This window comes from Catharus ustulatus, chromosome 5 (assembly GCF_009819885.2).
Source record: "Catharus ustulatus isolate bCatUst1 chromosome 5, bCatUst1.pri.v2, whole genome shotgun sequence".
In the NCBI taxonomy this organism is placed as follows: domain Eukaryota; kingdom Metazoa; phylum Chordata; class Aves; order Passeriformes; family Turdidae; genus Catharus; species Catharus ustulatus.
The window spans coordinates 64,878,149-64,896,968 of record NC_046225.1 but is presented as its reverse complement, the minus strand read 5'-3'; the positions used below and the strand labels follow the sequence as shown (position 1 = coordinate 64,896,968).

The following is an 18,820-nucleotide window of genomic DNA, read 5'->3' as shown; positions in this document are numbered from 1 at the left end:
TTCACACGGGTTGCAGGACCAGGCTTCATAGAAAAGCTTCTTTGTTGTGAAAACACAGGTATTGATTCTAAAAACTCTCTTGCCGACAGGAAAGGAAGGTATACACCCATATGCTGGTCAAGTGACATAAGAGACCATCAAAGCAGAAAAGGATTGACATTAAAGTATTCAAAAATCACTTCATTTTTCCAAAAGCCACTCTCTGAAATTGCTTCATTTCAAAATTTAATCCTAAAAGGTAGCACTTATGTAATTTTTTTTACGATAACGATGATCAGTGATTGCAATAATCCTCCCACTGGTGAATTACCCAGAATTGGACACTTCTAAGATTTAGCAGGACAGGTGCCAAGCCTGCCCTATACTTTTTTCAAGGGAGGTTGGACCAGATGATCCTTGAGGTTCCTTCCAGCCTGTCAGTATATATTTCTATGATTCTTTGAAAATCAAAGGAGGTATCATACCTAGGACCTATGTACCCTGCCATTAACAAAAGGAAGAAAAAACTACCATTATTTCCTTCTTTTATTATTTTGCAGTGTGAATGATTTTCTTCTATGTTTTATTGCATGAAACAACATTGCTTATAATGTAAAAAATACCCTTAATAAGAAACCTGTAGGATTATCAAATACCTAAGCACCATATTTCAAGACATATAAAGGACTGTGAAAGCCTCTTCACTGTGAATAGTTTTCCCAAGTAACATCTTTCTTTTGACAACAGAAGAGTAGAATTTTGCAGAGGAGATAACATGTTATTAAAGTTTAAAGCAAGAGAGATATCTCCTTGCCAGCAAGGTGTTAGTAAGTGGAATCTCTTCAGATGACATTAGCTTGCATGCAGTTCTTGTTCACTCTTATGCTAACAAGTATACATGCATATTTTTTACAGGTGAGACAGAAACCAGCATTGAAAGACAGTAGAGGAAGGGCCTCTTAAAGTTTTATTCTAATAGCTTCCCTAGTGTAAGGATGAGGGTACTGTCTTCAAAACACCAAGGTATTTCTATTTCCTGACCAGAGAGAATGGAGAGATAGCAAAATAGTGACAAAAGGAAAAGGCAGCTAAATCTATAAGAAAGTGGGGCTTCCAGTTCCATAAAAAATGGGAGATTTTCAGGACATTATTTATTCATATATTCATCCAACAACATTTGGGAAAAATTATGAGCATGATAATGTATTTATTTGTTATTATTATTATTTATAAGAACACTTGCAAACTGCCCAAATGTACCAAAAGCCTGCTTCCTTTATTTTCTGATGTCTGGTATTCCTGCACCTAACAACATGCATTCACAGAAACCAGCAAATTAATTTTGTTCACCAGAGAAAGCAGTGTGTTTTGGTTTGTTGTAGCAGAGCTATTTCTTAAACTCAGTAATTGTTATGAATTCTCATTAGACTTTGTCATACAGATTAAGTCCTAAACAATGCTCAGGACATTTGAGTTTAAATATTATTCTTAGCCATAGAGGGCACCAAACTGCTACATTTCTTCCAAATCTGTCTTCCTCTTTGATATATGGAGCAAAGACTTCACCAAAAAACAAAGCAAGGGATTTTCTTCAAAATCCCTTACTTCTTAAGATTCGTGAATAATTTTAAATGTTTTTCCTATTGCCACAGAGATTCATGAAAGCTTCAGTAGGAACAAAATCAAACTGCCAATCAAAATCATTAAAGTCCAAATTGCAACCAAATGCTTTAGGCTTACAAAAAACATTTCCAAACAAACTCTAAAAAGAGAAGGCAGCAGAACTTGCCACACAAACTGTTGGGGCACTGCATGCACTGGGACACAAGCCTGTGAAGTATTAAGCAGCCCAGTGTTCTGCACGTAACCTTCTTGATTCTATTACAGAAATAAATCCCAAGTGCTTGATTTATATAGCACAGGTTTGCCAGAATGTGTGAACTTTCTTCATGTTCTTGCAAACCAGTGGGGTTAGCCAGGATTACAATACTCTGGTAACCTGAGCAGAGCAGTTATAGCCTAATGCTAAAAAACAAGCATGAGAAAACAAACCCATGATGAACAATTCATCCAAAAGTTACTTGCTGCTGTTGTTCAGGGCCTTAGGGCATTGTCTCTCAATAAAGAGAAAAAACCCTGTATGTTTGGCAACACAACTAATATATAATAAATATTCCTATGCACAGCTATTTGCTGATTTCTGTAAAGCTTTGCCTCACTCGTCTCTGAAAGGCTGATTCTCAAAAACCAAGCATTAAATATTCTCTGCATAGCTGTTCTCTGATACAGCAGTTGAAATTTTCAGTCCAAGAAGACTTTAGCAATCCAGTTACTCTGACTTTCCAAGAAACCAGTGCCTTTTCTGCTGAGGAGACAAGTCCTGCTCCGCAGGTAAAATTTGGATGTTCACTGAGTTTACTGGCTTCTCTCATTCACTTGAAATCAAGTATTTAGAAAGCTGTTAATCTTTGTCTCAAGCACAAATTATTCTTCATTCAGCAGCAAAACAGGTAGGAATGAAACTAACCCTAAAATAAGTGATTCAACTTCCATGTAGCCAATGCTCATTACTACCTGCTCTTGTTGGACAATGAAGGTGATGTCTTCCCCAGGTCTAACAGCCAGGCTTTCTCCTCTGATGCTGATCTGAAGTCCCTTGGGAGCAGTCAGTGGACACATATGGTGTGCTAAGTTCTGCTGCAGGTCTACTCCACCTTCACACACATTAGAAACAACTTTCCTGTACCTGTAAAAACAGTAAACAGTGGACACAGTGAAAGCAAAAGCAAAACAATCCCAGCAAAGGCACCAAATGCATGTGTGATTGTAGCTACTGCATTTTCCTTGCCTTCACAAACAGACAAGATTGCAAATGAAAAAGCCACAATGTAAGTACTTTGACTGGGGACATTGTCTTTACCTTGGGAAACCTGCTGAAGAAAGAGGGTATGGAGCATGATGAGAATTTCACTTGCATGCATGGGAACAGTCTGTGTTTTCCAACATAGAAACATGCCTGACTAGCCCTCAGGGACCTAGACAGTCTGCTGTCCTCTCTGCCATCCCCTTTTCTAGCATCCAAGTCTTCAATGCTCTAGAGGTCTTGGTTCAAATCCCAAAGATCAGAAAGAAATTAGATCAAACAGCTTCTGCATTAACCCAGAACTAATTGCTTAACAGATGCTTTCAAATCTATTCATTTCTTAAAACACTTAAAGCATTTGTTTACTATAACTGTATAAAAGAGTGAAAGGACTCACACTTTTAAAGTGCTAATAAAGAAATAGTCGGATGTGTACAGTAATAATTTACAGATCACTTTAACACAGGTATGTTATTTTTAAACATCCTTTAAAATCAGAGTAATATTTCATTCTTTTGAATTCTCATTCTGTATATCACAGCTGTCAGCCTCAACCCAAAGGCAGCATTTTCCTCAGTAAGGTAAATATACACAGACTGTGCTTCTATTGCCAGATTGGACATTTCAGCATTTGGTTCTCATCTCCACAACCGACTGTGATGGTGTTATGATAAGCCAGAATAGATGCCAGCTGCAAGTTATTCTCAGCACAGACGTCAGACTACATTGTAGTGTATATTCTATGCAGTATTGTTTATAGTTACTAAAGCTTTCCTTTGATTCTGAGTGTCCCATATGGTCAGGAAGAGAATCAATTCTCTACAGAACTCCTTACTCTTATGGAAGTGAGAAACTTGGGAATTCTGTGAGAATGTTGCCATTTCCTCAGAGTAATTCATTGGATCCAAACTGAAAATTATTCTGAACCAAAAACACAAAGAAAATTCTGAAAAGACAGCTCCTCCTCTTCTCAAATGGATTAGTTTTTGAACCACTGTGAACATGCAAAGCATTATTTTTCTTTAATTAGTCTGTAGGAAGCTTCTGCTCCTGCTCTAAGTCAGAATCAGAACTTTTCCATTTCCCAGTTTTTATAGTTTGCCCTATTTACATTTCATAGAATCATAGACTGGTTTGGGTTGGCAGAGACCTTAAAGATGATCTTGTTCCAACCCTCCTGTCATATACAGGGACACCTTCCACTGGACCAAGGTTTCTCAAAGACCCATCCAATCTGGCCTTCAACACTTCCAGATATGAGGAATCCACAGCTTCTCTGGGCAACTTGTGCTAGTGTCTCAACCTCTCTCACAGCAAATATTTTTTCCTGATATCTAATCTAAACCTTCCCTCCTTCAGTTTAAGACCATTACACCTTGTCCTCTCACTATGTGTCCTTGTGCAAAGTCCCTCTCCAGCTCTCTTGTAGACTCCATGTAAGTCTTTAAATGTGAAATTCTTTCAAACCACATGTGAGGCTGCTGGTTGAAACATTGTCCCCTTTTCTGGAAGCCTTATCAAGCCTGTGAAATGCAAAATCAGCTTACCCAGTGCTGCTGGTGTATGCCTGTCCCAACACACAGTCTTCAGGAGGTGCTTCTGGGTTAAACCAAAAGTCAGCAAAGCATTTGCTCGACTCCGACTTCAGAGGCACAGAGCGCTCAAACCCATAATCACTGAAAAACAACAGCACCAAACGTGTCACTATCCCCACTTCACTCTGCAATCCAGTTTGGGGTGAATGAAACTACATTTTTCAAAGTCAATATATTTTTCAGTGTTACTTTACTAGATGAACATACAAGTTGATGAAGTCAATTGTGTTCTAATTTCAATGGGAGTTGTGTAAACTTGGGGGAAAAACTGGTTGCAATTATTTTGTCAGTTCTGCAAAATTACATCTCTTGGTATAAAAAGATTTTTAGAGGTTTCCTTTGACACTCAGACAAACAATTTTTTTATTTTTTAATTTTTTTAAGTAAAAAGGGTTTGCTTGCCTTTAAAATTAATTCCATGCTAATTTTTCCAATCTCGATCAATAGAGAAAAACATCAGGATTTTTTCAGTCAGGTGAAACAAATACTTAAAAAATGGCAACATTTTAAAACAAATCTAAATGTAAAAGAAACCTGTTATTCAATAACAAGTTGCCTAATTGCTTACACATGGCTATGTAGGAACAGAGGCAAAAGGAGGAAAATAAACCCATCTCAAGCTCTAAGTAAATAATTATTAGCAATGTCAAAAGGCCCACAGACAGACTTACCATAAGAAATCAGTGTTCACACATTCACAAACTTTGGATTTGAGAGCAGATGTGAAACTTTTCCCTTTAATGCACCACGATGAAATCTTCCTCTTCCGAAAGCTTCTCTGCTGGCCCATGATGCAACGATCACCCTGAGTATCAAAGCACTGGACTTATTGCAAGGGAACCTCCACCACACAGGCCCTGTGCTGTCCCAAGAAAAGCTGGTCTTGCTGCCAAGACTGTAAACTTTATCAACCCTCTGATCCTCAGATATATAGGTATAGAAAGCCCTCACAGCCATTGCTGTCTACCAACAGGTCATTACAGAGCTGTAACATAGCTTTATTTCCAGGACACTAATCTGAAGATGCATGTGAAAATGCAAGTGCAATTTGTGTTTCATGAGTGTCCAACCTGTGTACAAAGCTCTGAAAGGTCATTTAAAAATTTCCTCTGACTGCTGAATTCAGACAGCTGAATTTCTCTAAATCATATCTCATGTTGGCTGTCCACCAGAAGAACCAGCCATGTGGACACAGAATGAATTGTCTCCATACACACTCCACTGGTAACTGGGCAGCTGCAAGTACTCTTTCAAAGTCACTTTAGTAGTTTCTAATTTCTGAAAGGCATTTCAATGCCAATATCCCAAGATACTGTTGTTCTTTAGGCTCAGATATGCATAACGTTCTTTGCATACACACAGCAGTCACAAACAAGAGGTGCAAAATTAGGCATGAGAACTAGCAAATGAGAGCTCGAGTAACACTGAGTAGTATGCAAAAAATAAACCAACCCTGGTGGAAGAAGCAGAACATAATCATTAGAATGATTATGAACAAATATGATGTATTTAATTTAATAAAACAAATCCACTTCATATTGGTCTCTTTAATCAGTACATTGTACAGAGAATTTAGTTTCTGAAAAGTAGATTTGGCCAGAGCATGAGGATTAGCACAGATTTAATGCATTACTGCAGAAAGGGTATTGCCCAAAACAACTGGACTCCATTGCATGATTGGTCCACTGAGATACTAAACTACTTCTGGAATGGACTTTACTTATAGCAATTTATATATGAGTACAGTTGTGGTCAGGAAGTTGGCAGAACACAACAGCATGCTGAAATTGTTTCAATCAATATTAAACACTTCAGTTTATGGAATATACCTCCCAATCCAGCAGGACCACCTATTACCATGGCAGCCCCCCAGAAATACTTCCGCCTTTTTTTGGGACACAGATCACACAACCAAAGGGAACACAAAATCCTCTCCCACTTTAAACTCCAGTGAAATCAGCATAAGGAGACTGAGCTGGGGATGCAGCATCCAAATTCAATTTGGAAACATTTTCTCAGCACACAACTCTATACGAATCGGAAAGCTTTGGAAAAGTTTTGTCAGTTAACATAAAACCATGAATACCTGCAGATTTGTGAGCTCCCAGGACTCATAGTCTTCATCTGTGCACTCCCTGGGGAAGGATGGTCTGAAGTCCACCTTCACCAGTTCCCAGTCTGAGCGATAGCTGATATGTCCAAAGACCCTGAACAAAAACCAAAAGTAAACCCTTACAGCTAAGAAATACCATACAGCTGAGATTCAAAATTTCAATCCTATCTTTTCCTATCCACAGTCATAGTTCTCTGCTAAAAGGTCCCAGATTAATTTTTTTTGCATTTTTATTCCTCTTCTATGCACAGCAAGTCTAGTTAGGAAACATTGTCAATTATATGAAACTTTACAATGAAGAGATATAACTCATATATTAAAAGCTTTTTTTCCCCCAGCAAACTATCCATAAATTTAATGGGAAATAATATTTTCTAATTTGGAATAAAAAAATTTTGTCTATTATCTTGCTAAGTGAAACAGACAGAGCTCTCAGATTTTGGCAGGAAGTTCAGATCAGGGAGCAGAATCCCGGATCACCAGAGTCAGTTCCCAGCTCTGTCACTCATTCCTTGTGATTTGTAATTTCTTAAGTTGTTTCTGTTGTGGGATTTTGTGTTAATTCCTACAGTCTTCAAATGGCAACGTGCTGTTGTTGAACTCACAGCATTATCATGATGCTGTGTTAATTTCTAAGGAATACACTACATCTCTGGAGAACTCAGAGTCTCTTCTTCATTTCAGACAGTTCAATGTATAATAAAACCCAGCCACAAGCTGTACAATTTTTGTGGGGGGAAAAATTTCTAAAATGGAAATCTCATTGCTTTAAAAACCAAGCAGCACTTTCAAAGCAGCCAACATTTTCTAAGTCAGAATCTTTATTTCCAAAACAAAATGGGTATGTGTGACATCCAGCAACAAATTAGAAAGGATAAAGACTCTATTCGGGCAAAAGTAAAATGTATTTGTGGTTTGTATCAGGCTTATGTGACTTACTTGCCAAAGAATTTAAGGTTAATTCTGAAGCCAACAATTTCTGTGCAGTTCATACTGCACAGAGTTCATATTCCAAGCTTTAGTATCATTCTCCAAAGTAATTAATTCCTTTTGTTTTGCCCTCAGTTTTGTCCAAATCCAGACACAGCAGGAACAGTACTCTTTTACTAAAAGCATTCTGCAATGCCCAATCATTTCTCTTGTCCTGAAAACCAGGTTCAAATTGGAGCTGGGATAGACCAGAAGTGGTTGATTCTCTACAGCAGAGCGGCAATAACGAAGCATGTTCCCTGGTAAATGGCTTACAGCTCTGAAATCTAACAAAAAGGCTGGAAAACGGTTCACAGAGACTAAAGAGGTACAGTAATTTCCCCCCTTTCCTTCCTGGTGCCTTTGTCTCTCCTCCACAGCAGAGAGATGTAGGTACCAATAGGTTATTGCCCACACTGCTCACATTATAATGACTGGACAGCCCATGCTCACAGGAAAGCACACCACCAGCAGTGCAGTTAATTAAACATGAACATATGCACTTAGTCTGTATGTCTTACTCTTTTCTTGTAGGGCTCTGAGATTAAAGGACTTGGATCATCTATTCCTTTCCTTCTAAATGTACACATGAAGTAGAAGCAACACACACAAACTAAAAAATGTGGTTCTGCCCACTGGCTGCATGTGCACATAGGTGTGTGGTCCCATTTCTCTCATTGAGCCTAAGGGTTTGGTTCCTTTTTCTGGTTCAGCTGGATCCTGAGAGTTGCTGTCACCATATAATCTTATTCACTATTGAGTAGTTACACACTCAATAAGTGTCTACTTAGGTGGTCTCTTGCTTTTTCCACAATGCCTGTTTCAATATGACTGGGTTTGCTGACAGACATGAAGTGTCTTTTGCATGCAAAATACCTGTACCTCTTTCCTAAAATCTTTGTTTCTCCATACTAACATAAGGCGGAACTTCTCAGTGACTGCTGCTCCAGGCATCACAAAACTTCACAAATTTACTACATTTCTTTTATTAACTAATTTATTAAAAAATACATCCAAGTGCAAGTAGCCAAGTCCTGTTAAAGCTTCACTCCTGCCTCAAGAAAAGTACTTCCTACAGAACAAATGAAATTGTCTCCATTTGTGTTAGTATCTCAGGCAGATTAGTCAAGGAGAGAGGAAGAAAGGAGATGATGTTTTGAGTTCAAGGCAAAACAGAATAATGACATTCTCAAAATATAATCTCTGAACTATAATTAATGATCTCTGAAACCTCATGAGGGTGATTCCAAATAACTATGGCAAGGGAAACATGTTGCTCATATGTATAAATATGCACACACAACCACACACAGACACACATTTATGTGTGTATATATAACCAGAGACATAAAACAGCAAAACAGAGCTCAGAGAGTTAGAGAATTAATTTTGATATCCACAGAGATATCAAACAAATTATTGAGCTATCCACTTTTAAGCACCTTGGAGATAATTAAAATGATAACAAACAGCTACTAGAATTTATCAAAATCAAATCATGTCAAACTAATGTAATTTCCTCCTTTTACAGGGTAACTGGCTTAGTGGATAAAGGAAAGGAAAAAATGTAGCATATTTTGACCTTTGTTAGAACTGTTACACATTTCTGGCTGACATTGTTCTCAATGTAAAAAAGAAAACATCAGCACAGATAAAATCACTGAAGAGGAATGGAAATACATACTGAATTAAAAGAATCCATTTTCAAAAGGTAGTTATCAAATAAAGAATATTTGGAGATCTGTATCACAAAGATATGATGGATCCACAGTCAATATTTTCATTAACACTTGTGGTCAAATAAGAAAGACAAAAAATTTTGCAGGTAACACATAACGAAGGGAGTGGATTTTAATGGAAGCAAAGAAATCAATATGATGAAATACTCCCAAAACCTTGGGAAAAAAAGAAACCCAAATCCACATCAAAGGTGGAAACAAAAATGGAAAATAACTTTCAAATATCAAATAAAAGATTAAGGGAATTCTGTGGAATTAAAACAAGAATGCAGTGTTGCTGCAAAATAAGAAAGACTAATTCCAGATTATAGTCAGAACTCGAAAATAGAAGACATGGAGGTAATTATTTTGATAAACTTGGCACTGGTGAAGCCTCTGGAAGAATATTGTGTCTAATTTTGGATGTTATATGCATATTTACAGACCCACTAAAAATGAAGTTGAAGAGGGGCAAAATGACTCATAAGCTGCTTAGAAAATGTAACCAATGAAGAATGATGGAAAGAATTGGGTTTTTCACTGGAATAGATAAAGCTGAGAAGTACAGCAAAATATATGCAGAGTCTTGTAATAGAGTGAAGAGCTGTCTTAGAGTAATAGAGTAAAGAGACCTGGAGGAAGGGCAAGAAAGACGAAGGACAAGGGTAAACTTAAGACACAGCCACATTATTCTCTAATTCCTTCTCCTCAGTACTGGTGAGTTTACATGTAAAGTACTGGGTTCAATTCTGGGCTCCCCAGTGCAAGAGAGAGATGGAACAACTGGAGGGAGTCCAACAAAAGGCTGTGAAGGTGATGAAGAGGTTGGAGCAGCTCTCACAAGAGGAGAGGAAGAGACAAGTGGGACTGCTCAGCCGAAAGAAGAGAAGGCTCAGGGGAACTGCCAAAGTCTATAAATACCTGGAGGGAAGGTACAAAGAAGATTCTTTTCTAGGATTGGAGTCAGGTCTTCAGTGGTGCCCAGTGATAGGACCAGAGGCAACAGACTCCAAATGAAACACAGGTAGTTTTCTCTGAACATCAGGAATCAACGGTTCTGCTGAGAGGGTGCACTGTTACAGGTGCCCAGAGAGGTTGTGAGTCTCCACCCTTGGAGATACTCAAAAGCCATCTGGGAACAGCTCTGTGTGACTGGCTCTGGGTGGGTCTGTGTGAGCAAAGGGGTTTGACCAGATCATCTCCAGAGATCACTTCTGACCTCAAGAATTTAATGATTCTAGAATTCTGTAGAAGTAATGATTCAAGATGTTGAAGCTGCTAATTTTGACCCACTAGAGTCAGAAATTAGAAAATATCAGGATTATAGATAGAGATTAGATAACTGTTGCCCAGTTCCACACCCTATAATGATAGAAAAATTAAATTACTCTGGAAATTATGCAAAATCTACTAGGATAATGTAACAGCTATGTACACACCCTATGTGCAAACAGCAAAGTCACTATTCAGGGGGTGACCTGCAACATTCTCTTCTGTGGATTTTTAGAAAAAGACTGCAATAACATTTCCCTCTTGGGGGAAAAAAAAAAAAACAACCAAGCAATGAAAAACCAACAACCCTCCCCCAAACTTATTTCTTTACGGCTGTTATAATTCTACAAACTGAAGACCACGTTCTCACAGAGCACAGCAATGACACCAGTGTTCCCAACATTCGCTAGCTTTGACAAAATCCCAAAGATTTAAGAAAGTGTCCCAGTACAGTCACAAACTCCATTGAAAATGCAGACATACAGCTTTGCAATTCCTGGGGTAAATTTTCCAAAGAATGAAGCATTTTACACACATCCACTTTAGCAAACTGTCTGAAAAAAAAGTCTTAATGATTATTAATGCTGTTGCTGCAGTAGCACGTGTTGCAGACACCTCACATGAACACATTCAAATGTACTGCTAAAGATCACTAGAATAAAAAAGAAGTATTTTTCAAAGTAACAAAGGCATGTATTAAGTAGGATTCAATGGATTAGACAAAAAATATGAGCTACAATAAAGCAATACATAACAGCAATCACAATATAATTGCTCAGGTGCAAAATATATAATATATATGATGAATAAAATCACATGAATGAAAAAAACTGGAATGGTGCAGCAAGTATAACTGATGATTAGAAGTTATATATCAAGACGATAGCAATTCATAAGCTACTAAAACCTTCCTCTTGATTAACCATATTTCATTAGACAGACATCAAATCAATTCTGGTGAAACTATAAAAGATGATGCTGTGATAAATAATTTTTGGAAGAAATTCCAATTACCTTGGAAATTAATTTATTTTTATTTGCAAGAATTTAGGATCCATAATTTTAACTTCAGTGTTTCAGTTGCCATAACAACTTTGTACATTTGTTCCTAGTTCATTTATGAGCACATAATTTTTTAATTTGATTGCATCATTTGATAGATAAGACAGTTTAATGCAGTTTTTAAGCTAACTCATTTAAACTATTTGCTGGAGGATTGCTGGTTATTTCTGTTCCTGATAAAGCTCATAATCAGGCAGAGTTAATTTAATAGAAATTATATGCAATGATAATCTTTTCCAGTTAATTCTGTTCAATAGACAAGACCTATTCAATAGAGACTCCTTGTTCAGATGAGCAGTAGTGGCTGTGTCATCTCCTGTCTCTGTGTTTTGCTTTACTCATGAACACCTGAGAACACTCAAAGACCTCAGAGTGGTGGGAGTGATCCTGCAGTATTTTCCCACCAAGGTCACAAAGGTCACATGGGGAATTTATTCAGATGTTTAATGTAGCAACTAAAACTGTGCAAGTTTTGCAGCTGAACTGAGGACTAGTGATGACAATTGTGTGATGCACAGTTAGTTTTATTTGAAATCACAAGCCTCTTTCATTCTAGACTCACTGCCTTAATCTTCCAAGTGCTGCACTGGCTTTTGCTCTCCTCTACATGAGTTTGCCATCAACTGTGATGTTCAAAACAGGACACTGCAGCAGAGTGTCTGCTCAGTGATGAACTGCCCTGTTGGCACACTCTGCTAACTCTGTATGTCACTTGGGGGTGGAGCAGAGCCTCTAGTTTTTTTGAAAGAACCTTCAAAAGCTATTGACAGTAAAACCCAGGATTTGAACCAGAATCAGTTGAGGGCCCCACATACAGGTGATATGGACAGTCTCAAGGGCTCTCTCTTGGATAATTTGTCTGAATTTCTCTGGAGGGTACATAAGCAAAGCTGTCCAAGCATGTACCCAAAATTCTTTACAGATCAAAACCTCAGTAGCTAACAGTGAATATATTATCAAGCTGGGAAAGAAAACCACACTATCAGAGATGTTAGTTAATTATTTTAACAATTCTTTCTGTCTCCTTTTAAATGGGAAGCAGTCACAGAGCTTTGTCAAAAAATTATATCTTCTTCCATATATGAGGTCTCCTTTTCAGCAGTAAATCATATTAGAAGGATATAGAATGATCAGTGAACTTATTGTATTGTCAAAATATTTTTTGACTCTCAGACCTCTCTGATAATTTTTATAACAAAATTGCAATTTCAGATTAAATATTCAATCTACCTTACAGTTCACTAGATATCAAAAGCCCTTTACATTAAAAGACCAGCATCTTTCTCAGTTGTCTTCTACATAAAAGGATTAGTTAAAAGTCTCTTGTCAATTTACAGTGAGTTCAAAGAGCTGAGTCCTTTGCTTCACGGAGACCTTTACTACAAATGATGACAATATCCCTGAAAAAGCAAATAAATGTGACAATCTTCTTTTTGTTCTGCCTGTTGTAGTTCATATCATCACAGTATCTTTGAACATACAGCAAGACACATCAAAATCTATGCAGAAATTACCTAGTTGAGGAGTAAAGTGATGAGATGGTGGCATGGAAGGATGTACTTTAGTGTAGCCACTGCCAATGGACAGTGCTCTCCTTAACTCACAGGAATAACATTATTAATGAAAGATTTTCCAGAGGGATATGGGTTGGCAGAGACATGACAATGTGTTACAGTGATATTTAAAGCCTACTATTTTCAAAAGAGAAGATGACAAGTGAATCTGTATTAGATGAGCTTTCCTTCCAAGAGTTGCCTTTGCTTCCATTATGCCACTGTAAAATCAACAAAACCTAGATAAGTCAGAAGGTTCCTTCTGGTAAAATGGATAAAAGTAATGTGAGATTCAAGCAGCAGTCTGTTACACATCAAGATTATAATTCAGCATATTTTTCTAATTCTCCAAAAGAACATAACAGAGGTCACATTTCAGTGGCCTTCCTAAATTGCAACTACAGAAATGATGAATGCTTCCATGTGCAAAAGTAGACACCTGCCTACATACAGCAACTGCACATAAAAAGTCCTTGTGTATGCAGGAGATCATGTGCAAATATGCTGAGACATTTATGATTTAAATGCCTTAAACTACAAACACATGCATATACTTAATGCACTAAAGAGAAGAGTAGGGTTTCTTGGTTGGACTGGTTTTTGGGAATTTTTTTTTTGTTTTTGGTTGTTTTTTTTTTTCTACTGCCAAAGTGAAAAATGAAGGGAGGAAACAATTTAGTTGAAATTGAACCAAAATATGTTTTTCCATTGTTTCCTGCTCCCATAAGCTAATAATTGCCATTCATTCTTTAATGCCAAAACATCTCAGTTTTAGCTCTTTTGGGGAAAAAGAACGGAAATGAATGCTTAGGTTCGGAGAAGTGCTAGGGGGAGCAGAATGAGGGTGTTTCCACTTCATCCAGGAGTTCAGTGGCTCCATAATATTTGTGAATCACATCCAACATTTTTTTTCCCATCTATTCGATACATTCCTGTACAAGAACAACCTTTTAACACGTATGCTGTTTGGAAAACATTGAAGATTTAGTGCCTAGCCTAATGTCTTATGCAGAAGTAAATAGAAGGTGGACAGTGAACAAAATTGTTTAAAGAGAAACATATGACACTGTAGAGGATAGCTTTTACTTCATTCAACTCCCTATTTTCTTCTTAAAGATCAAATTAATCTGGGATACTTGCAAAATTTTATAATTCTTTGGCTAACACTCTTTCCTACTCATCACAATTAGAAATTCTTCATTCAGACTTCACCTGGCAGAGCTAATGGTCTACAGTCATCTAAATTGTTGTTCCTTCATTTTGGGAGCACAATATAGTTCAAGGCCCCAATCAAAAGTAAATAAAGTGTTTTAAAAATATAGTTGTTAACTAAGTTTGTAACAGTTATTAATTTGAAATAGAAACTAAAACGGAAGCATAGTTAGAGGACCAAAGCTTTAGGCACTCACTCTGTGACAAGGGCTCACAATTACAGCAAGTCTCTTCTGAAAAAGTCACATGACCCTTTTTCTGTCCTCTCCTCCTGTAAATATAGGGACATGGTGATAACAGATTCTTACTGAACATGGATTCCTGACATTTCAGTTCCTTTTATTCAAATATATTAACAGATCCGTCCTAAAAATGTATTAAATATGGGCTTTAAAGTGACACTGAAAGCATCCTGTTCCTGTGCTTCTGATTACAACTTGAAACTGTACAGAAAGAAATTATAAATACAAACTTTACCCACTGAGCTTCTTTTGAGCAGAGGGGGAGACCAGGGCAGTACCAGGTTTTGACTCCAAGGTCACAAGTTGGTGGTGACAGCACAATGCTTTGACTTGCTCTGCCAACATCTGTGTCCACAGAGATGACAGCAAAGCATGAGTCTTGCTACTGAACAGACATCTGTACATCTGCATTAGCTGATATCTAGATTAGATTGGATTAGAAGAAGCAGTTTGCTTTTCCAATGCTTTTTTCACCGTTTCCTCTACCTACTCTCAGATATGTTCTTTCTCATGCAGAGAGCAGAACAAGCATTTCATAATTGAGCAATGATTCTCATACAAGATATTAACTAGCTGAAAAGGTAACCTAGAATTTGCCTTCAGAAATCAGCTGTTCTCCCACATAATGAGGCTTTATCTACCTTTGATAAGTGTTTCAGTATGAGCAAGTCAGTAGAGAAGAATTCAAAACACAGTGAAGTACTTCTACCTAATAAGATACAGTAATTTCATGAATACAAGCCACACCGTTTTGACTAAAATTTTGCTCCCATACTGGAAATGTGGCTTATACTCAGGAGTGGCCAATATGTGAATAATTTTCTGACATTTTCAACCCCAGGAGTGCAAACCAAGTCAGTGCAAACTGCAAAGTCGAGCTCCTGCCAGTAAAACCCTGCATTTAAGCAGTTGTTACAAATTGATACTCTGTTGCGCGGCGGGTGGAGCTGCTCCGTGCAGGCAGCACAGGGGGTGGGGAAGGCGGAGCAGCTCCCTCCTGCTTGGCCCCGTGGCTTGGCGGAGGCAGGGGCTCTCTCCTGCTTGGCCCTGCAGCTCGGGGGAAGCAGGGGCTCTCTCCTGATTGGCCCCATGGCTCGAGGGGCTCCCGTCCCCACGTGCCGCCGCCGCAGGAGCAGGCAGGCTACATCCCTGCCTCCCATCGCCGCCGCAGGTGCCGGCGGGCTTGGTGTTCCCCCTGCCGCTGCGGGGCAGTGCCGGGCCGGGGTGACCAAGCCCAGTGGTGGCGGCGGCCGGCCCCGAGCGGCAGCGCCGAGCTGGGCCACCCAGCCATGTCGGCAACCCCGAGCCCTCATGGCCCGAGCCGAGCCAGTAAACCCCGCCCTGCCACGGTTCTGTTGCTACTTGGCAACTTTGTTGCACGCGGGTCCTTGCTGCGAACGAACAGAGTGGTTTATACTCAGGTGCGGTTTATTTACGGACAAAGAACAAAATGTTTGACAACACCCGGCAATGCGGCTTATACTCAGTGCGGCTTGTATTTGTGATTTTACTGTACTCAAAGAGAACAGGAAAAAGAGTGTGCTGCCATGTGTGACAATAAGCTCCACAAAGTAAATGTAATGGTGACTATTATTGATGTTGTTAAAGCTGAGGTTGACATTCCTAGCAGAATCAACAGTTAAAAAATCCAGATGGCTCTACCTAATATCTAACAGCTGTTAATAATCACCTGGTTTTCAGTAAGTTTAAATTAGACTATCTCCTTGTTTCCATGATCACCCAGGAACCCAAAAGGAACACAACAACGGGCATTTAAGACAGCAAAACATGTATGCAGGAGTTCTGCAGTTCAGAGATGTCATAAAGTTCCCAGCAGCATCCAAAGTTGTTATTCTATAAGACATCACAAAAAAAAAAACCCTCTGGAAAAAACAAAATTACAAAATTACCCACAAGGAAGATTTTGATTCTTACTGACATAAAGAAAAGCAGTTCTTTTATGAAGCCTCTTATTGGCCTTTTAAAAGGAGCTATGGTCTGTGGTACCATGGCTATTGTGTCTACTGGGTTTACACTGCAATCTAAATAACCTGGTTTGGGAAACACTCCCAGAAGCTGAGATGTGATTTAGAAGCAATTTCAACAAGTTTGAAATTTTCATTGCATCAACTATTTCCTCTGAAGAGGAACACACTGAGTTAGGCCATTACTCAATCCAGTATTAGCAAGTAATTTTTCTCGACTGTAATATATTCTACAGTATAATACTGGTTTGCAGTAACTTTCATTGTTACAAATTTAGAATAAAATAAAACCTACTAATCCATGTACTATTTTGATGAAAATATACTAGTTGTGAAAACTTCTTAGCAAAACTTACTTATTCATTTAGGAATAAACACTGGATTTGAGCTCCTCATTCAGTAGTTCATTTTTACACAGATCAAGTTTCCTAAAATTTATGAATACTTTATTGCTTATATTACCTAAACTCCTAACTAGGTCTCTTTGGAAATGGAAATTTAGACACATTGAAAACAGAACGAGTTTCTTGAAGTTTTTGAATACTTCACCACTAAAACTCCTAAAAACCTTAACTAGGTCTTTTGTAGAGAACAATAGGATAAAATATATTTTCCTTGGCTTTTGTATGCATATAACTTGAATACTGAAGGGGATTTTGATGAATGATTTAGATTAATGTTGACTGACATATGACAAGTGAGTTTTATGAAAACTTTTGACAAGTCAACATTTGGCTTTCCTCTCTCTTTTGGAGAAAACACAAAACTTCCTGAAATGAAGACTTGAGACAATCAGGTTCACATTTTCCTGTTTCTTCAGTAAAGCTTACTAGACCATTTTGGAATGGAAAACAGTCATGAGTGACATTCCTTAGAGGTCACTATTGGGCCTCGTGATGTTCCACCTTTGCTGGAACATGGGCAGTGGATTTAGTGCTCCCTCAGCAAATCTGCCAATGCCAGCCAACACGCTGGAGGGAAGGAATGCCATCGACAAGGACCTTGACAGGCTTGAGAGGTGGGCCTGTGACAACTTCATGAAGTGCAACAAGGCCAAGCACAAACATGGGCTGGGTGAAAGAATGAGTTAAAAACAGCCCTGATGAGAAGGAGTGGAGGGTGTTGGTTGACAAGAAGTTCAATATGAGCCAGCAGTGTGTGCTCACAACCTAGAAAGCCAAATCTGTCCAGAGCTGCATCCAAACCACTGTGGGCAGCAGGGCAAGGGAGGGGATTCTGCCACTGTGCCCACTCTCATGAGACCCCACTCATAGTGGCATAGCATCCAGCTCTGGGGTCCCCAGCATAAGAAGGATGTGTTGGACCATGTCCAGAGAAGCTGTGGGCACTCCATCCCTGGAAGCGTTCAAGGCTGGATGCGGCTTTGAGCAACCTGTTCTAGTAGGTGTCCCTGCCCATGAGAGGTGGGGTAGAACTGAATGATCTTGAAGGTCCCTTCCAACCCAAACCATTCTGTGATTTTATGATTCTGTGATTTTGGATAAATTAGGACAGAACTACAATTCAAATGCAAGCCATTTACAAGTCTGGTCAATATCTCAGACACCATGCTGGAGAATGAGAAGTCTCTTAAACACAGTCTGACTTCAGTGGAACCAGGATTTTCCAGAACAGTCACTTTCAGTACACATAAAATATTCTTTGACTCTTTTGTGAGTAAATTCTAGAAGCTTTAAATGAAATACTGTCTGTTCCTTAATTTTGCTGCACATTTTTTCAGTTATACCTTCCCACTTCAGATTTATGTTATCTCTCCTAATTCTGACATTGCACTCTTTATTCAAAGTCTTTATTCAAGCACCTTCTATACCAAAGGAAGAAAATCAAATTCCCATACTAGTAAAAAATGTCAGACTAGGTCCTTGGCAATGGATCTGGGGATTCCTCAGGGTGAAAGACACTACTAATTTATCTCCATTACCATTTACAAGTTCATCATACTATGTTCTACTTGGAAGAAAATTCTACCTAACAAAATGAAAAGATGGCATAGTTGATTTCTGGATTTTTTTTCCAGGGACTGTATATTTCTCAAAAGCAACAAATCACTGTAGATTAAGTCAAGTACAATAACTTAGTACAAGAATAAGTTTTCAGGAAAAATGAACTAAACCAGACAGAACGACAAAAGGTCTTGACATAAAGTCAGACAGGGCACCACTGGGCTGACAGCATCACCCTAAAGGTAAAGTCTGGTAAAAAGCAGTGGGGAAGACAAGGAAGATACAAAGGCAAC

At 38.5% G+C, this 18,820-nt stretch overlaps 1 protein-coding gene across 5 annotated transcripts in view; it reads right to left on the bottom strand.

The window, feature by feature from the left end:
* The window catches only part of SORCS2 (sortilin related VPS10 domain containing receptor 2), a 594,699-nt gene that overhangs the window by 35,340 nt on the left and 540,539 nt on the right, over nt 1–18,820 (bottom strand). For all 5 annotated transcript variants that reach the window (XM_033061451.1, XM_033061452.2, XM_033061450.2 and 2 more), the window contains exons 15-18: nt 6,524–6,644; nt 5,109–5,242; nt 4,390–4,518; nt 2,554–2,725 (exon numbers count right to left, since the gene is read on the bottom strand). In XM_033061451.1, the coding sequence (XP_032917342.1) occupies nt 2,554–2,725; nt 4,390–4,518; nt 5,109–5,242; nt 6,524–6,644 (556 nt within the window). The remainder of the gene's footprint in view (nt 1–2,553; nt 2,726–4,389; nt 4,519–5,108; nt 5,243–6,523; nt 6,645–18,820) is intronic.